The sequence below is a fragment of the Corvus hawaiiensis genome, chromosome 11 (assembly GCF_020740725.1).
Source record: "Corvus hawaiiensis isolate bCorHaw1 chromosome 11, bCorHaw1.pri.cur, whole genome shotgun sequence".
Taxonomy (NCBI): Eukaryota; Metazoa; Chordata; class Aves; order Passeriformes; family Corvidae; genus Corvus; species Corvus hawaiiensis.
This window is the reverse complement of record NC_063223.1, coordinates 18,272,383-18,290,150: the sequence shown is the minus strand read 5'-3', so window position 1 is coordinate 18,290,150 and position 17,768 is coordinate 18,272,383. Positions and strand designations below refer to the sequence as shown.

Genomic DNA, 17,768 nt, shown 5'->3' with positions numbered 1-17,768 from the left:
GGTCCTATTTTTCCTTTAGCTCTTCAAGAAGAGCTGGGTGTGCTTTGGAATAAGTGGCTGAAACAGTGCAGAGGAAATTTTCCTCCAAAGAGTTGTGAGACTGGAGACTGAGAAAACACCTTGCCCCAAAGAGTAGGGTTGGTGTGTAAGATGTAGTAATTTATAGATAGCAGTAGCAAAGCTTCTGTAAATCCTATATTGTATTTCCTGAGCATGGAAGCCAGTGTGGTTTTTTTTCTTGATCTCTGCCCTTTTGCTGTTAAGCTTCAGTAAACACTCTAAGAATATTAAGAAGGGAGTTTCATAATCAGAGAGATTTGGCTTCTCTGAGTGCCAGCTTGGGGGGTTGAGGGGAACAGAGGGTTTGTAGTGCTCCATATTTTATTTCAGCTTCATAAAGAGAGTTTTAGTGAAAACACATTTAATTTTTTTTTTTCCCTAGTGTCCTTTAGTAACTCTTTTTTGGAGTGTCCTTCTAAACTGTCCTTTGCTTTTGAGCACAACTGAGGCAACATTTAACTTCTTAGATGCTGTATCATAACTGAGTAGAAAAGGAGAAAGTTGCTGACTGCTTGAGCAAAGAGTCATCAAAGTTGTGCAAGAGGCAAAACCTGCAGCAGCCAGATAACCTGGTGTTATGAACTGCACAGCTCAGCCATACCTCTGGTTTTGGTGTTTTGGGGAAAAACAGCTTTCTCTGTTGAATGGTCTTAGTCAAGATCTTGTTCTCTTTAGGAAAACTGAATAAGAAGGAAACCCCACTTCCAGCAAACCCTTTTCCTACACCTTTTCATTAAAAGTGATGTACCTCATGGAAGCAACATCTCCAAACCAAGTTAGTTACCCAGTGCTGCCTAAGTCAGGTCGTGGGGCTGATTTGGTGGGGCAGTCCTGTCAACAGATTGACAGCAGACAGAGAGAAGCCTCTGGCTGGACTCTGCTGGAATGTGGATAAAGCCCCTCAATTAACTTGTAGGAGCAAACGAGGTATCTGAAGAATGTCTTGGGAAAGATTTTATGTGAATCTTTAGAGCTGTCAGGCTCTCTGCCTGTCTCTTTTGGGCAAGAGGAATTAGTGAGATTTTAAAAAGAGCCTGTTTGCCCCATCCTGTTTTTCTCTACTGTTTGTAGCACTGTGCAGACTGGTGATTATTGACAAACTGTGTTGTTTTGTGTCTAGAGGGCTCAAACCGGTGCCTGATGAAGAGGTGATCGAACTCTACGGTGGTACCCAGCACATCCCCCTGTACCAGATGAGTGACTTCTATGGCAAGGTATTGTAAGCCCTTGGCTGCTGGGATGCAGCAGCAGCTCTTGGAACAGCTTGGAAAACAGAGGGAATTGTATGCGCATGTAAATGACTGCAGCCTCCCTTGGAAAGGCTCGGTCCCTAGTGAGCTGCAGTGTGTGTTTTTGTTCTAGTGGGAATATGCCCCAGAGGTTATTTAGCAGTTTAGCATCTGAAAGACATCTGCAAAGCATTTCTAAATACCGCGGCTATTGGCCTAGAGCTGAATGGCTTTGAAGACTGATAGGGAGATGTTCCCTGCTTGTTCCCTGGCCAAATCTAGCTCTGAAGCTACCGGGGCAGCCTGCAGTGCTCCTGTTTGCAGTGAGCTATTCGGGAGGGGGTCTCTGTGTGTAGCTGTAGGGTGCTTGCAATGCCTTTCTTTCTCTCTTTGGTTTTGGGTACGGTTTTTTCCCCTTTATGTAAAGGATTGCCCCCTCCACACTCCTTCAGAACTGCTCAAGGGGTATTATTAATAGGGTTGTCATCCATGAGTGTAGGGGGTAGTAAAGTACTGACATTCTGTCTGTAGGAGCTGTAAAAATCCTTTGGTTGCCTGAACTAGAGGAAGTTAGGAGAGATTTTTCTTCCTTGAGTGTCTCATGTGGTGCAGTGGCCAAGCAGGACCCTTCACATCCCTTCTCCCAGAACTGCTTTGTTTCTTGCCTTAGTTCTGGTGCCTTAGGGGAAGCTGGAAGGAGAATGGCACATTTCCTCTGGTAATACCCCTGTGAGTCTGCTCTGTGAAGTCTCCAGCAAGGTCACTTCTTGATTTTTCTCTTTTTCTCTTGGGAACAATTAGTCTTAGTAGTTGCTTTCTTAATAAGTATATACTCTGTTTATAGCTCAATGACGTTTCCAGCTTTGAAACAGGACATTTCTGTTTAGAATTTGGTATCTGTCTGTAAACTGCCCTCGATTAGCCTCCTCCTGTGCAATTCTCCTCACTCCTGCCAAACTTGAGATGATTTCACCTTTCTTTTTAAATAATTGTGAACATGAAACCTGCTTCAAGTTGTGGCCTTCTGTAGGACCAGGTGCTCATGCTGAGGTGCTGCTTTGTACATACCAGGTGCTTTCTTCTTTCCTGTAGTTGGTATTGAAAAATTTGATGTAACATCTGGCCACAGAAGAAGAGATACCAGCTTAGTCTTTGTGAAGAGGTGAATCTCCTCTCCTAGTAATGTGATAGACTCCATGAACTAATAGGTGGATCCCAAAGAGAAAGAAAGTATTTACAACTAATGGTATTTGCATTCAGCAATGTCCACTCAACCTCTGCCACTAAGTGGGACATATTTTCCCACATCAGTGAGAAAGATGAAGCAAGGGTTAATGTGACTGCTGGTGTGAGCAAGTGCAGTGAACTGGTGAGGAGTGAGCCTTTAATAGGGGTCTTGGATTTGTTCTCCTTAGCCTGCCATGCTGATGTTGCTGTATGGGCACCAGGAAGGTTGCTAACAGGCAACAAGAGAAGTGGGACCGATACGGCTGAAGTGTGTAAATACTCTCCCTTAAGGGTTTTCCTGATTCTCTGTTAGCAGGAGTGTGTGGACAGCTGCATCCCAACACCTGCAGTAGATGGGCACAGATCTTGCCCAGGGTTAGACACTGTAGCTGGGGTGGCTTTACATGTGATGGCCTGTAATGAGGGTGGAGAACTCATGAGTGTTGTGGAGAAAGCAGATGTAACATTCTGAAAGCACAGTCCAATTTTCATCATGGCTCCTGTCACTATGGCTAGGGAATTCAAGGCCACTAAAGGGAATTGGGAGAGGTTGGATTTGCCTTCTAGGAAAATGGCACAGGCTCAAAAATGAAATCAGAGCTGACAAGGTAAATCTTTGCTGTTAACACTGAACATTTACTTGTCTCTTCTCTTGAAAGGTAGGACAGGTCATTGCTCTGCTAAATCCTGTACCTAGTTATTTCAGTAGGAACTGCTTTTGTCCCTCTTGCTTCTTTCCCAGAATCTCTGAACAGGAAAAAAGGTGAAGGCTGTTTGCAGGAACTTTTGGTTTTGCTATGGGAGAAATATTCCCTTAGCAACCAGACTTCAAAATGGACAGAAGTGCTGGGAGGATTCAGAGTATCCCTAAACAGCGCCACCATGTGTGGTATGTGGCCCTTTGTGCTGTCTTCTTCTGTAGGTGAAAGTGTCCTGTGCTGGGTGGATGGAAGTTGTATAACCCTCAGCACACCAGCACAGCTTTTGATTGCAGCATTTTTTGGTAATGCAACTCAGGCAAAATGCTGTCTGTTGTTCCTTTGCCCTTTTGAGCTCCATTTGTATTGCCTTTAGATAGGGCTGCAGAGGGCTGGTTTTGTGCCACCCTTACCCAACCAGACTAAATGGGAGGTGTTCTCTTGTTACATCCCGGCATGACAGGGCCACACTTTTGTCATTAGGCAGCAGGGGCCCTGTCAGCTTCCACCATCTGCACCTTCTGTGGTTTTCTGGATGCTGCTTTCATGTCTGTCTTTCACACAGCTCTAATAAATGCTTTCTGAAGTGGGCCAGTATTATCCTACAGCATTGCAACTTCGCAGCTGTCAGTCCTGGATTGCTCAAAGCTCATGCACAGGCAGGATAGAACTGGATTGCCAGGGCACTACTGATGACCAGGTTCATGGGAGGTCTGTGTGCTTTCCCTATATGGGGCCTTAGTAACTGTCCCCATATCTGGTCTGGAACTTTATCGATGGCAGATGAAAAAATTGATCCCAGCTTCATCTTGCAAGTGAGACTCACTGCAGTCCTCTGCACAGGTGGTACATACAGAATAAGCAAAGTTCATTTTATTGGAAGCTCTCTCTGGAGCCAAAGTTGGCTCTTGGCCTGCTGATAGGTTTGTGATTGATGTGTGTGAGAGCTGCAACTTTGCCTAATGCAAGGGAAGTTATTCCTTGGTCAGGATTTAATTGTCCATTTCCACTTGACTTGGGTGGGCTGGAGCTGGTTTTCCTCTGGATTTTCCGTAGTGACAGACAGGCATTGACAAACAGCTTGTCTTACACTGCCTTGTGAAACCTCACTGGAACGTGGTTTGAGCAGCTTTGATGCTCTGTGTCACAGCCTGGCTCAGATGAGCAAAGGGACATCTTCAGCAAGGCCCTTGTCTGCTGCTGTAGCAGAGCTTTGTCTGTTGGCACCCTTATTAATGCCAAGAGTCCAAGTGGGAAGCAGAGGATGAAATAAAAATGTCTGGGACTGACTTCCTGCTTCCTCCATCTTCACCCTGTGGTATTAAAGATGCTGGGTTTGTTCAATGATTTATGTGAGGGAGACACCTCTCTTTCTTCAAGGTTAGTGTTTTGGTGGAGAAGAGAGGGCTACTGGCTGAGTGGCTGGGACTTCCCACACTGGTATTTTTCTTTTTGTTAGCCTGGAACATATTTCAGATGATGCTGAGTGATATGAGTTTGCTTGTTGGCTTTGCTATTTTTTTTTTCCCAGTATTTTTGGCTTAATGTCTCCCTTTTGTTTTTTGCTTTCCAGGGTCCATCACTTAAGCAGTTTATGGACATTTTTTCTCTTCCTGAAATGACACTGCTCTCTTCAGTCATTGATTACTTCATCACTCATGGCATTGAGTTTGACCAGGTGCATCTCTACAAGGACATATCTGTAAGTGAAATGTCAACTGCCCCACAGCTCACACCACATCAGAGCTGTGAGCTCTGCAGCACCCAAACCCCAGGGGCTGGCAGTGACCAGCTTGATATGACAGCTCTGTTGTCCCTTTAGATCAAAGCATTACCAGGGAATATTCAAAGCTGTGTTTTCAGAACATGCTTGGGTTCTGTCTGTACTACAGAGCTGGTGTTGCTGGTATATCTCGTGCAGGAGAGCCTAGGCTGCTTAAGCTGAAGGTCCTTCCATGGGAAATATGTCACACAGCTTGTGTAAATGTTTTCTGGTTCTGCAGGCTTTTAAACTGTTTTCCTTAGTATCTCATTTTTCAAAGACAACCAAACAGTTTACTTAATACAGTGATTGTTGTAAAACACCTGTCCTTGCCTGCTCTGAGAGTCCTCTACTCCTTGCAGCTGCAGAGTAGTCTTATCCTTTGGAGATGTTTTCCAGTGGGTGGCTGTAGCTTTCATGAGTCATTTACTCCAAGGTGTTAAGTGGCACTTGAAAGGGCTGTGTGGGATTATCAGCATTGCTAGGGCTCTTTGACTTCTCAGTTAATGCTGTAGGCAAGACTAAGTGCTTGAGATTGCTGCTCTGGCTGATTTACACTGACAGACAACACATTTTCCTTATTGCATTCCTTTTTCCATGGAGTAGGGTTTTTGATTTGTACATTGTGGGAATCTTAGGCTCACCCACTGCTGTTCAGTTCTGGGAGGGACATGGGGCTCCATGGGGAAATGGAGCTCCATGTCTGTGTTGCTGCTTTGTGATAAGGATCCACCTGTCAGCTGTGTGTCCTGACCTTCTGTTGGTGCTTGATAGGAACGTGCCAGCCCATTTCCTAAAAGACCTTAACGTGTTTTGTGGGTGTTGGATGTTGGTTTTGCTCTTAGAGTGGGGAAAATTGGAAGAGGGGATACAGCTGATTCCTGAGGCTTTTTTCGAAGAGTCTCTTCTGAACCTTCTTTGGAGATCAAAATGGACATGTTCCTAATTGAAATCTTGAGAGCAGGGGGATGGTTGCCATAGATGATAAATGTTCAATACAGGGCAACTGGTGTGGTCCAGCCCTCAGACTCCTGAGTGCTAATCCTGGCTTTTTCTTTTTGGTGGAGAATGTGGTCATCCCTGAGGAGCAACTGAAGTAGGCAAAGAGAGCTATGACAGAAAATCTGTGGCAATGCCTGAAATCTATATTGAAACTAGGGACCATCATATGGTCTCACCAGAGGTGTTCTTGCTTTTTTCCTGTACAATGGGAATAAACAAACATTTTTGCAAAACTTATCCTTTTGCAGTACCCAAGTTCGAGTGCAAAGAAATGCTTTGTGAACATGAGCACAGAGATCCTTCTGTGCTTGCAGACCGGTGTCCCAGAGGAATTGCACAGCCCAGCTGTTAGGACAGCACTGGCTTAACCTGACACACTGCTGTAACTCTTGGTGGTAATGCTGATGCAGCCCGTGTGTTTGGGAGCAGGTTAAGTGCTACAGGCACTGCACTGAGTCAAAAGGGCTGACCCTGGGGCATGGTGTCTTGGGGTGACTTTATGATGTGTATCCCATATCGCTGCCCTATGCCCAGAAATTAAATTTTGTGCCTTTCTATGCCTTTAAACTGAACCTGAGAGGGGGAAGGAAAAACTGAGCAAAACTTTTTCAAAGCAGTTTGCAGCTTGTTCAAGGTCACACAGAGATAGACTTTTTTTCAGCTGTGGCAGGAGAGCGAGAGGGAAGGGAAGCGCCCGGTTTGCTTTTCCTTTCCAGCCAGCTTTCGGCAGTTTTTTTCCCCCAGCTCCTTTTCCTCTGGAGAGTTGAACTTTTGTTTTCCTGGGACTTCGTTTTTTTCCTTTTCTCCTACTGGACTGTTTCAACATCAGAATACATCGGGAGGACTTTCCACCGAGGCCTTGGCCCTGGAGGTGGGCCCACCACCCTGTCCCAGCTCCAAGGAGGGGGAGAGAGAGATCTATGGAAGGACTCTGAAATTTTCCCAGGTTTCTCTCAGCAGAGCGGGAGGTTTTATCATTTATCATCATTATCCCTTTTCCTGTGTGTTTGTTAAATAAATAGTTTTTATCTCTTTCACTTTCCTTCAAGGAAAATTTATTTTTTCCCCGAACCTGGTGGGGGAGGGCTGGTTGTAGCCTGCCTTCTCTCAGGGGATATATTTCTAGATTTGGCCAAGCCAGAACACATGGTAAAGGCTGAAGCTGACATGTAATTAAAGTAGTCCTGTCACACCAGTTTGGTCACTTCATATTTGAGAGTAAGAATGTACAGTTTACCCTGCTTCCCTTTGGAGGCATTTTTTTGAGCCCTGTTTGGCACCTACCAAGCCTCCAAGACTTTACCTGCAGAAACATTATAGTTTACCTTTTTTTTTTTTCTTTTCTTCTTCTTTTGTTTTTTGGAGGGCAGGGGTTTAGGGAAAGAGCACACTGAAATCTTTCTTCTCTGCAAAGGTAGTTTTGACACAAATCCGAAGTTTTGCTTGTTTTTAGTGACAGTGCTGGTTAAGAGAAAGTTGTTTTCTTGTTAGAGCTCCTGCTCTCTGTTCACATTCTTTCCAATAAGGCAATGAGATGTGATCTCTGCCTTTTTGCCCTTCAAATCCACATGGTGGAAAGAAGCTCCTAAAACTCCATTTTGAAGTGGTGATGCCTCCACCTTCATCATCCCCATTTAAGCTGTAAATTGTGGTTCTCTCCAGCTCTGAAGGAAATGGTTTTTGGGGTCATGAGGAGGTTTCCCCAGCACTGCCATGAGATCAGGTGACCGTGTTCCAAGTGTCGCCGTAGTGATGTCAGTGGTGAGTGTGGGGCTCAGGCTGAAAGGGCAGCTCCTGAAGGGGCACACACAGTGTAACAGGGATTTAAGGGTCCTGGGGAAAGGCAGCATTTGTTTACCTGTGTAAATTATCAGGGGTGAAAACAGTGCTGCTCAAACAAGCATTTGCATGTGCAAACACTGCAAACTGTGTTGCTGCTCTGGAGACGGTTCTGTGTGTCTGGCATATCTTGCTGGATGGAGACTTGGGCAGAATCTCAGTTGGGTGTGTCCAAAAATGTGTTGTATCTTGGCTTCTGGCCTGGAAAATAGAGGATATTTGGATGCCATTGACAACATCTGTTTTAACTTGCTCCCTTCCCAGCTGTGTTTTGTGCCACCCTCCTAGTGGGAGCTTCTGCTCTGTCTGTGCACACTGGTCACCCAGGGCTAGGAGCTGTGCCCTCCTTGGCTTGTGGGGAGCAACTTGGAATCACAGATGCTGTCCTCTGCTGCTGTTCACCCCGGCCACGCTCCTATCCTTTGGGTCACATTTGGCAGAACTTCCACAGGCGCCGGGAGGAAGAAAAGCCAGCTAGTGCCTGAGGCAGTACAGTTTTGGGACAGGAAATAGTTTTGGAGTGGCACAGTCTATTGCCTTGGAACCAGTGGGGTAACATGCTCGTTCCTTCCAAGAGCAGGAAGGAACTTGTGCTTTCACAGATAAGTTTTGAGGTTTTCCCCCTTACACTGCATCAGCTGAGCCAGCCACCCTGTTCTTCTTTTGGCATCTTGGCCAGCCTTGCTGGGCAAGCTTTGCTGCTTGGCAGTGATGGAGTTTTTGTCCATTCAGCAAGGAGGGCATGTATCATTACTGCCTTGGTCTTCAGTGGTGGCAGTAGGTTTGCATGCTGGGAAACAGGAATGCCATGTATAAAACTGAAACTTTTTTCCCCTACCTTTTTCTTTAGGATGCAATTAGAGATGTTCATGTGAAAGGAGTGATGTACAAATGGATTGAAAAGGATATGGGTGAGTTAAATAGAGCTCTGGTGCCAAACTCACTTGTCACTTCCTCAGTCGTTCTCTTTAGATAGGACTGATGGGGATGAAGAGGGCCACTTTGTCACCATGATGGTTCATTGACTGCCCACCTGAGGTGGATCTAACTCAGACCTTTTTTATCCTTAGTGGTATAGGGGCTAGGTTTGGTTTGGTTTGATTAGAAGTGTGGTCATGACATGCCAAAGTGTCCTGATTGATGCTGTGTGTTTCGTTCTGATACAGAAAAGTATATTCTGCACGGGGATGAAATCTATGCTGTGCTAAACCGCCTGGTGAACCACAAGAAGAAACTGTTCCTCATCACAAACAGTCCCTTTAGCTTTGTGTGAGTACCATTATTGCTCATCAATGGGTCACCATGGCACAGCAAGAGCTGTGCAGGGCGCTCCCTCCTCTGAGCACCTGGAATTTGTATGGGACAGGGTTTTGTGGCAGTAGTCATGAGAGCTCTCTGGGAGCTGCTTGTAATGAATGTTGCACCCACAGCATTTATCTCACTTTTTGAAGAAGTTACAAGGCTGTGGCTGGCCACAACATTAGAGCTGACTCTTTCTATTGCCTCTAGCAGTGTTTGCTGCATCACAGACTTCCCTGGGCTTCCAGTGGTGCAGAAGAAAGTGTGTGACAGCTTGAAACAAAGCACAGCATCAATACTTCATACAATGAGACAGCCTTGGGGGGTTCACAAATCTCTGTTTTCTTCTCTGTTACTGAAATAAAAGTGAAGTTAGGGCATACTGTTGTAAAGATGCAGCGTTGGGTGAAAAAAGAGTACTGGATCTGTTAATTTTTCTGTTCTTTTGCCCTTAGGGACAAAGGAATGAAACACATGGTTGGCAAGAACTGGCGGGACTTATTCGACATGGTCATTGTGCAAGCGGACAAGCCCAACTTCTTCACTGACCGGCGGAAGTACGTGTCCAGGGCAGTTCTGCCTCAGGCTTGGGGCCCCTCCCTGCAGGGAGCTGCTACTTTGGCCTGCCAGAAAGCAGTGGTTTGCTAAGCATAGTCTAGCTCCAGGAAGTATTCAGCCTTCCACTGTCCTCTCAGATACTCTCTGAGGAGGCAAGAAGTGACCAGTCTGGGAATAAATGGATAGAATGTGTAGAGCCAAGCAGAAAATGTGTTTCTGAAATTGGCATGAGAGCTGGCCATTTCTTGTCTCGAGAGTGTGACAAAATCTTTCCTTTTCTTCTTCCCCACAGCAAGTATCTGTGGTTTGTTTTTTGAGGTTTTTTTGGGGTCTTGTTTAGTTACTGGATGCATGCTGTTTGGAAACTGGCAGCTCTGGAAGCCTTTGTACGTGGCAGCTGGGTTTTGTGGTCAGCTAGGAGATGCCAAAGGGCTAGTTGATAGACAGACTGCTGTCCTTACATTGCTTTTTGGATTCTTTGCTTTGGGAACTTGTTGGGGGATTGGTCTATCCTTTCCTTTGTATGTATTTTCCTCCCCCATTTCCCAGGCCATTGGCATATGCTGGAGTAAACCTATGGGATGGCTTTATAAGCTGTGCTGGCCTGGTACAGGATTTTTCATGGGCTGCAGGTGAAGTGTTTTACAAGCACAGCCTGGAGCTATGATGATCTGGCCCTCTTGGAAATAAAACCTATGGCTGCCTGGTGCCTAAGATCCACTCATGGAGTGGAGGATGTCATGGCAAGCCCTCAGGAAAAACAGGAGACAGCTTGGTTCACCTGTTGAACTCAGCATGGGGACTGCTTTCCATTCTCTCTGCAGACTTGCTCTATCCTATTAGGAAATTCTGTGGTCTCTGTTGGGCTGGGGCATAGCTAGGATGGAACAGCACACAAAGCATTTCATGTCAAAGCCTTCTTGGCCTTGGCATTTCAGAGGGAGTCATTATGGTTATTTTCCTCCTCTCTGTATGTGAAAGCAAGAAGAATTGTTAGGAATTTTGGCATGAAATGGTTACAGTCAATGGAAGCATTTTGAAAAGATATTTCCTTTTCACACTTTCTCTTCCCCTGAGAAAATAGTGCAGAAAGCCCAGAAGGTCACTTAGAACTCATGTAGAGCTTTTATTTCAAGTTCTTACATAGGTAAACAAGTTTTGTGATTCAAATGTTCTGGTTGCTGGGTAACAATCATCAAAAATCAAAAGAAGTTGACATCTCCCCCTTTTTTTTCCCCAGACCTTTTCGAAAACTGGATGATAAAGGCTCACTGCAGTGGGACAAAATAAACCAGCTGGAGAAGGGAAAGATCTACAAAGAGGTAAAGTGAATGGGTACATAAAGGGTGTGAAGCAGGAGTCTGAAATGGTGGGGACTTAAAACATGCCTTCAGTTTTGGAAATCACTGGAAAAAGTGTGAGATGGGGTGGTAGGGAAACATCCTCTGCATCTGTGGGAGGGGCCAGTGAATGTCCCCTGCCCCCATGTAGAATGAAACCTTCACCTTGGGAGCTCTGCTCTGACATTGTCCAGCATGGCCAATTGTGAACCTTTCCCTCAGCTCTTCTGATGTCCTGGTCCTGAAACTCTTGTCCTGGTTGGGCTCCCAAGAGTGTGGTAGTTGAGGCTAAGAAGGCACAGCTCTCTGAAACCTGTTGTGCGTGCAAAGATCTTCCACACCTCACTCCAAATTGTTCTCCATAAGGTTGGAAAAGGTGGACTTGTGTAGAAGGGAATAAAGAAACAAGGGTGATCAAATAGGGTACAAAGCATGAAAGAGGATACAAAGCCTGGGTCCAACTCTCCCCTCCTGGAAGGAGCAGCATGTCCGAAGGATGAGCTGCAGCTCTGGTGAACTTGCTGCCCTGGGTGTTGTCCTTGCAGCTGGTCTGTCCGCTGGGACAAGTTGCCTCTGGCTTTAGGACAGTTTGTTCTTGGTTATTTGAGCTGTCCAATCCCATGGGAAGAAACTGTTAGTGAGATTGTGGTCAAGTAGCTGGGACCTGACCTGTGGGAGCAAAGTAGGTCATGTCCTCGAGTAGTGCTATTGGGAAGCCTCTTGTCTGGTGGGTTTGCCAAAGTGCTGGGCTAGTGTCCCGCACTCTGCCAAGAGCTAGGAGCTGGGAACATGCAAGTAAAGCTCATTCCCAGTGGCAGCTCCCTCATGAGAAAAGGCACGCCTCACCCATGGAGTTTATTGCTGAATTAAATCCTGCTCCTGACCCAGCAACATCTTGTGGCCACAGGTTGCTCACCCAAGTGAATGGTGCACTGAGGAAGGGAAAAGATGAGGTAGAAAGTGGGCTGAGTAGGATTTTGGGCTCCTCTCCAGTTCTTCCCCACCATGATGTTTATCTGACTGCATTAACGTTGTTGCCTAACTGTGGTTCTTAGGATGTGACAGAGTGTGTATCCTGGTTGTAGCCCACCCTGTCTCCAGGATTTTTGGTTTCTTGAAGTGCCACAATATGCTTCTTTCTGGCAAGTGTTAGTGGCCATGGACCACACGTTAGTGTGCTGGTGGTGTTGCCAGAGGCTTCTGAGCTGTTCTGTGCCCTGAAGCAGGGCTGGATGGCAGTTTTTTGGCTGTGGGTGTCCCATGAATGGGACCTCAGGGATTGGTGTTTTGCCCTAGGGAGTGGGAAGCTGAAGTACAATGACCTCTAGTCCCTCTGTTCCAACAGACGTGGTATTTTCTGTATGTGCCAAATCTGTGCTCCTGCCCCTCTCCTGGTCTGTGATCTTGGGGGAAAGGAGGGCAGGACCTGGAGGTCTCAGAACAGGTCTGTGGCTCTGTGGAGCTCCAAGCACAAGTTTCCTGGCTGTCAGGTCCACTGCTGTTTGAGGTGACTGGAGCACAGCAGAGGACTGTCCTCCTTCTAAGGCTGTGCTCCATTTCCTTGCTCTTCCTGGCTTCCTGTGTGTCCAGGAAGTGCAGAGGCTGCCTGGTCCTGTGTTTCTGTGCTGTTAAGGGAGGTCTACTCAGCTCCAGGGATGCTGCAGGAACGGAAGACCCAGCACCCTGGTTCTGGGCAGCCTTAGCTGTGCATAGAGCCAGCTGCCAGTGGCTGCTGTGGGGGCTGCCTTGTGTTTGGGGGCTTTCTGGCCAGGCTGGTGCTTGGGGGTGCTGGCTCTGTCCTGCCACTGGAGTCTGGCTGGAGGGGTTGCTGCTGAGTGGCTTGTGGGTTTGCACTGACTGCTTGTGCTGGCATTGATGAGGCCTTTTCCTTCCCTAGTGGGTTTTGTTTTCATGACTCATGTGGAAAACTTATGTGGAGATGGAAGGGTAGGCCCTGAAGTGCCTTCTGTGCACGTATGGATGTTTGGAAAGTCTTGAAAGCTGCTTGGTGCTGTGCTTTAGCTGGTGCATTGGGGTTTGGTTTGTTTTACTCAGCAGTGAATCTGTGCAGGCTGCCTGGTTCTTTGGCTTGATTAAACAATTCCTGTGGACATGTGGGTGTTGTTAAACTTTGGGGTGGGGATGGTCATCAGGGATGTAGAACAGCTCTTGCCTCCAAAAGCCTTGCCTGGCAGTGCTCAGTGCACACTGTGAGGTGAAATCATTATCACCTGAGACTAACAACTTCTAAACCCAGAACACCTTGGGTTCTCTTTGCCCATCCTCAGGCTTTTCTAATTTAGGTGTCTCTTGGCCTCTAAACTGCCTCCTTTTATTGCCTTTTTAGACCATGTTGTCTTCTTGATTTGCTGTGCCCTAGACCACAGAATTTCCCCTGAATTCCCTGTTTGCAAAAACTCTTTGGAAGAGTTTTTGTCGTTTCCTCTAGCATTAAAAAAGCTGAGGAATGTACAGGGGATTGTCACATGGGAAGAAAGTGAAGTGAGGTGGCGAAGGACAGAAACCTCTGGGTGTAGATGGTGGGGCAGAGAGCAGGTTGACATGCCATGAGACTGCTCAGACCTGCATGTGGTGAGGTGGCCTCTACCCACGTTTCACTCTGTGCTCTTGTCACTTGCAGGGCAACCTCTTTGATTTCCTGAGGCTGACGGGCTGGCGTGGATCCAAGGTGCTCTACTTTGGTGACCATCTGTACAGTGACCTTGCGGTGAGTGAAATGTCTCTGCTCTCCAGCGAGGTGGGAGCAATCCCCCATGGCTGCTGTGGCTGAAGCTGGGCTGGAGATAAGGCAGGGCCTGCTCTGAGAGCTCAGGGCTGTGCTGTGCTGGCTGCCCCCCCCACAGGACACACAGGCTTCCCCACTGCTCTCAGACAGAGGCAAGCACTGGAGAAAGGGTTCCTGAAGTACTTCCTGTGGGTAAAGTCTGTGCATTTGAGAGCAGTCGGTATTGATCCCACCTTTCTAGGTGCTTCATGCAACTGATCCTGGTGACCAGGAGATGGTTGTTACTGGCATGGGCCATGGATGGCTGTCCCCTGAGAATCCAAAATGGGAACAAACCCACTCTTCTAGGAACTGGGGTTGTGTTTGGCTTTCAGTCTTTATGTTGAATTCTTGGTTGTTTTTTCACCCTGACCTCCAGGACCTCATGCTGCGTCATGGCTGGAGGACTGGAGCCATCGTTCCTGAACTGGAGACGGAGATCCGGATCATAAACACGGAGCAGTACATGCACTCCCTGACCTGGCAGCAGGCTCTGACAGGGCTGCTGGAGAGAATGCAGGTAAACAGCTCCTGCCTGAGCAGGACAGGTTCTATGCTGCCTTCTGAGTCTGAATTTTGGGTTTAGCCACAGGGATGAGGGGATGTACCATCTTGCCTGGTTCTCAGAAATATCTCATCTTCCTGGTGCAGTGGGCTCTGGGTTTGTGAGTTACAGTAGAAATTGCAGGGAGCTGAGGTGTGGCCTGCAGGACTGATGGATGTCGTGCTTTCTGCTGCTGCCTTTGCAGATGTATCAGGATGCAGAGTCAAAGCAAGTATTGCTGGAGTGGATGAAGGAACGGCAGGAGATCAGGTGAGCATTTTCCCCCCTCACACGTGAGATGTCTTAGGGGCTCCCAGGCCTGCATTGGGTCCATTTTGTAACCTGCTTTGGGGACAATGGTACTGCAGCTGTGGGACTCTAGTCCTGCCTGGTGTCACCTGCCTCTGGGTGGGGGGCATGCAGCAGTGCAGTCCTGCAGCCTGGGAGGTTGGACTGGTTTGAAGGCAGGGTGGGAAAGGGGAGTGTTGGGAGGAGTTGGTGGGCTGTCTGCTACTGCAGCTCCTGCCACTGCCCATAACAGAGTAGGAGTGCACTGAATATTCATGCATCTCACTGCACAGGGACTGGTCTGCATCACAGCTTGGGGCCTGGGTACTTGGGGTCATCCCCTAATGCTCAGGGAGTGGGGTGGCCCAGGGCTAAGGGAATGGGAAGAATCTGTGACCACAGTTTTATCTACAGAGCACCATCTCTTTCTCAGGTCTCTGACGAAGAACCTGTTCAACCCCCAGTTTGGCAGCATCTTCCGCACCTTCCACAACCCCACGTACTTCTCCCGCCGGCTGGTGCGTTTCTCTGACATCTACATGGCTTCCATCAGCTGCCTGCTCAATTACGACGTGAATTTCACCTTCTACCCCCGGCGCACCCCTCTGCAGCACGAGGCTCCGCTCTGGATGGATCAGCTCTGCACGGGCTGCATGAAAACCCCCTTCTTGGAGGAGATGGTGCACATCCGGTGAAGGGCAGGTACTGCAGGCGGCAGCAGCACAGCCGGGGCTGGAGTGGGGCCGGGCCACTCGGCCAGCAGCACCTCTGTCTACCACTAAAGGGCGTTTGACACTTGAGTATGTGTGTAGATGGTGTGTTTATTTTCTCCCTTCACTGGCTCCATCCCTTTCCCTGAAGTGCACTGCAGGCTGGACAGAGGATGGGTGCTTGTGCAGGGAGTCCTCTCTAGGAGTAGGTGAGATGGAAGGGCCAATGCTGGTGGTGGGACACTGCCCCTCCCTGCTCTGTGCCCACACAAGTGGCTGAGGCATGGAGCTCCATGTCTCCAGTGCTTGGTGAGAACAACCCGTGGGAGGTGTGACAAGGTGTGTCAGGTCTATAGCTGCCCCCAGAGCCTGGGACTGCAGCATGAGTGACTGCAGATGGACAGAGAGGGTCAGGGCTGCCAGCTGGGCAACCAATCAAGCCCATCAGTGAGTGCATCACATGACAAAACATCAGCAGCATTACCTGTCCAGCAGCCTTTAGCCCCCATCCCGCTCCCCACCAGACTGGTCTGTCCAGCTGGGGACTCTGGTAGGTAACTGGGCAGGATGTGCAAGCCTTGGGCGTGGGAGTAGGTCACAGGGTCTCAAAGTTACTGTTTGGGGACATGGATGGCTTTTGAGTGAGCTTAAGGCTGTGCATTGTTGGTATTTTTGGGTTTGGTGCCGTATGATATCAGTATTTTGGCAACTGCTGTGGTGTGGTCTGTTGTGAGTTGCAGAGGGATGTGTTCAGCCCTCCAGGGAAGGTGCAGAGGTCGCAACAGCGGTAGTGGCCTTCCACCTGGATTTGCTGAGATGTGGCCTAAGGTGGCTGGAGAGGCAGGTGAGGATGGTTGGGGAAGGGGTGTGTGTGCAGTGCTGCTGTGGAAGGTGGCCAGGTAAAGCCCTGGGATGCCACCTCAGCAGGAAGAAGAGCAAAAAGATGCTAATAATGATGCCAGAATCTATAGGATGGGACAGGGGTGAAAGGAGGCCCAGGAAAGTGAAAGCTGCTTTAGGATGTGAGGTGCAGAAAGTGGGCTCTGCACCAGGCCCAGGACCTTGCTGGTCCTGTCCAGGCTTCAGACTGCCCCAGGGCCATGCAGGGTGGTGGGGAGGGGTAGAGGGCAGGTGAGGTACAGAGGGGGTGTTGAGAGTTTGTGCCACTCCGATACAGGTTGGCCCTGAGAAACAGGCGATCATGCCCTCAGAAAGCTGGTTGGTGTGTGGGAAATGATGGCAAGTGGATGAAGGGGTAGACATTGATTGCCGTGCTCCTCCTCCTCCTCCTCTCACTGCTGCACATTTGTAGATGGCAACAGGAGTTGTTCAGGGGCAGTTGGTGTTGAGGTCAGAGGGAGGAGAGAGGGAACAGAGAAAGGGGGGTCTGGCAGTGAGCACCAGGGGTTTGTGAGCACTGGGCAGTGGTAAGTGCTGGAGGGGCTGGGGGTGTCGGTGTGGGGGCAGCTGAGGGAGAGAAACCAGGGCCGTGTGGAGGCCCCTGTGCCAGAACCCGTGACTCAGAGAAAGGCGCTGCGTGTGTCAGCAACCCTCAGTGAGACACACACACAAAAAAAATCTTCTCCTGCATGTTACTCCCCAGTACCATGCCAGGCTGGCCTGTCAGTCTGTCACTTGTGTGTCACTGCCTTGTCTTTGTGCCATGTGCCAGCCTGTCGCAGACTTTCAAGATGCCTTTTGCTCAACTCAGTGGCTTGGACAATCTGTTAACGTGGCTGTTCTAATCAAACAGCTGTAGTAGGTGCATGTGCCACTTGTCTTTGTGCTGTGTGTAGTGTGTAGCTCAATAAATGTCTGCAGCATGTGTAACTAATGGACTAACCCGCTCCTTGTGCTCGGTGGGGCTCCTCTGCCTGCCCTGGGGGCACGACCAACGGCAGCTTGGGCTGAAGCCGGGGTGGGCATCAGACAGCCCGAGGCTGAGGCGGTCAGCACGGAGCAGTCGGTGCCCTTACAGCGGCACTACAGGCAGGGGCCACCCGGGGGGGCCAGAAGGGGTGCTTGGGGCGGTGACTGATGTGACTCGTACCTGACCATGGGGCAGTGTAAGAGCACAGGAGCGAGGTCCGGCGGGCCCCGGGGGATGTTGCACGCAAAGACTGAGCGCCGTACGTCCCTGGGAGCAGCTGAACTGGGCCCTGGGTGCTGGAGGCTTGGGCAGGCATCACCTCCTACGGGGCCATGACAAGCGCTGGGCGGGGGCGAGAAGGGGCTGGAGCTCCCACCTGCAGGGGGCGGCCGGTACCGGCGGGGCGGGCGGTGGGAGGCCGGGGCTGCGGCGGCGAGGCAGGCGCGGGCACAGCCGGTGGCGCTGAGCTGTTTATTTCCCCGCGGCGCGGTCGGGGCCGCGCGGGGTCACTGCAGGAACCCGCGGGGGTCGGTGCCGGCGTCCGCCAGGGGCGGGTC

At 49.1% G+C, this 17,768-nt stretch overlaps 2 protein-coding genes across 5 annotated transcripts in view; one reads left to right on the top strand and one right to left on the bottom strand.

Moving 5' to 3' along the window:
* NT5DC2 (5'-nucleotidase domain containing 2) overlaps nucleotides 1-15,431 on the top strand; it is a 26,202-nt gene extending 10,771 nt beyond the window's left edge. The window contains exons 5-14 of the mRNA XM_048315616.1: nucleotides 1,181-1,274; nucleotides 4,788-4,916; nucleotides 8,668-8,728; nucleotides 8,984-9,086; nucleotides 9,572-9,673; nucleotides 10,915-10,996; nucleotides 13,656-13,742; nucleotides 14,179-14,319; nucleotides 14,549-14,613; nucleotides 15,065-15,431. Of these exons, the coding sequence (XP_048171573.1) occupies nucleotides 1,181-1,274; nucleotides 4,788-4,916; nucleotides 8,668-8,728; nucleotides 8,984-9,086; nucleotides 9,572-9,673; nucleotides 10,915-10,996; nucleotides 13,656-13,742; nucleotides 14,179-14,319; nucleotides 14,549-14,613; nucleotides 15,065-15,326 (1,126 nt within the window). The 3' untranslated portion in view covers nucleotides 15,327-15,431. The remainder of the gene's footprint in view (nucleotides 1-1,180; nucleotides 1,275-4,787; nucleotides 4,917-8,667; nucleotides 8,729-8,983; nucleotides 9,087-9,571; nucleotides 9,674-10,914; nucleotides 10,997-13,655; nucleotides 13,743-14,178; nucleotides 14,320-14,548; nucleotides 14,614-15,064) is intronic.
* STAB1 (stabilin 1) overlaps nucleotides 10,777-17,768 on the bottom strand; it is a 65,364-nt gene continuing 58,372 nt past the window's right edge. For all 4 annotated transcript variants that reach the window (XM_048315610.1, XM_048315607.1, XM_048315608.1 and 1 more), the window contains exon 70: nucleotides 10,777-17,768. In XM_048315610.1, the coding sequence (XP_048171567.1) occupies nucleotides 17,718-17,768 (51 nt within the window). In that variant the 3' untranslated portion in view covers nucleotides 10,777-17,717.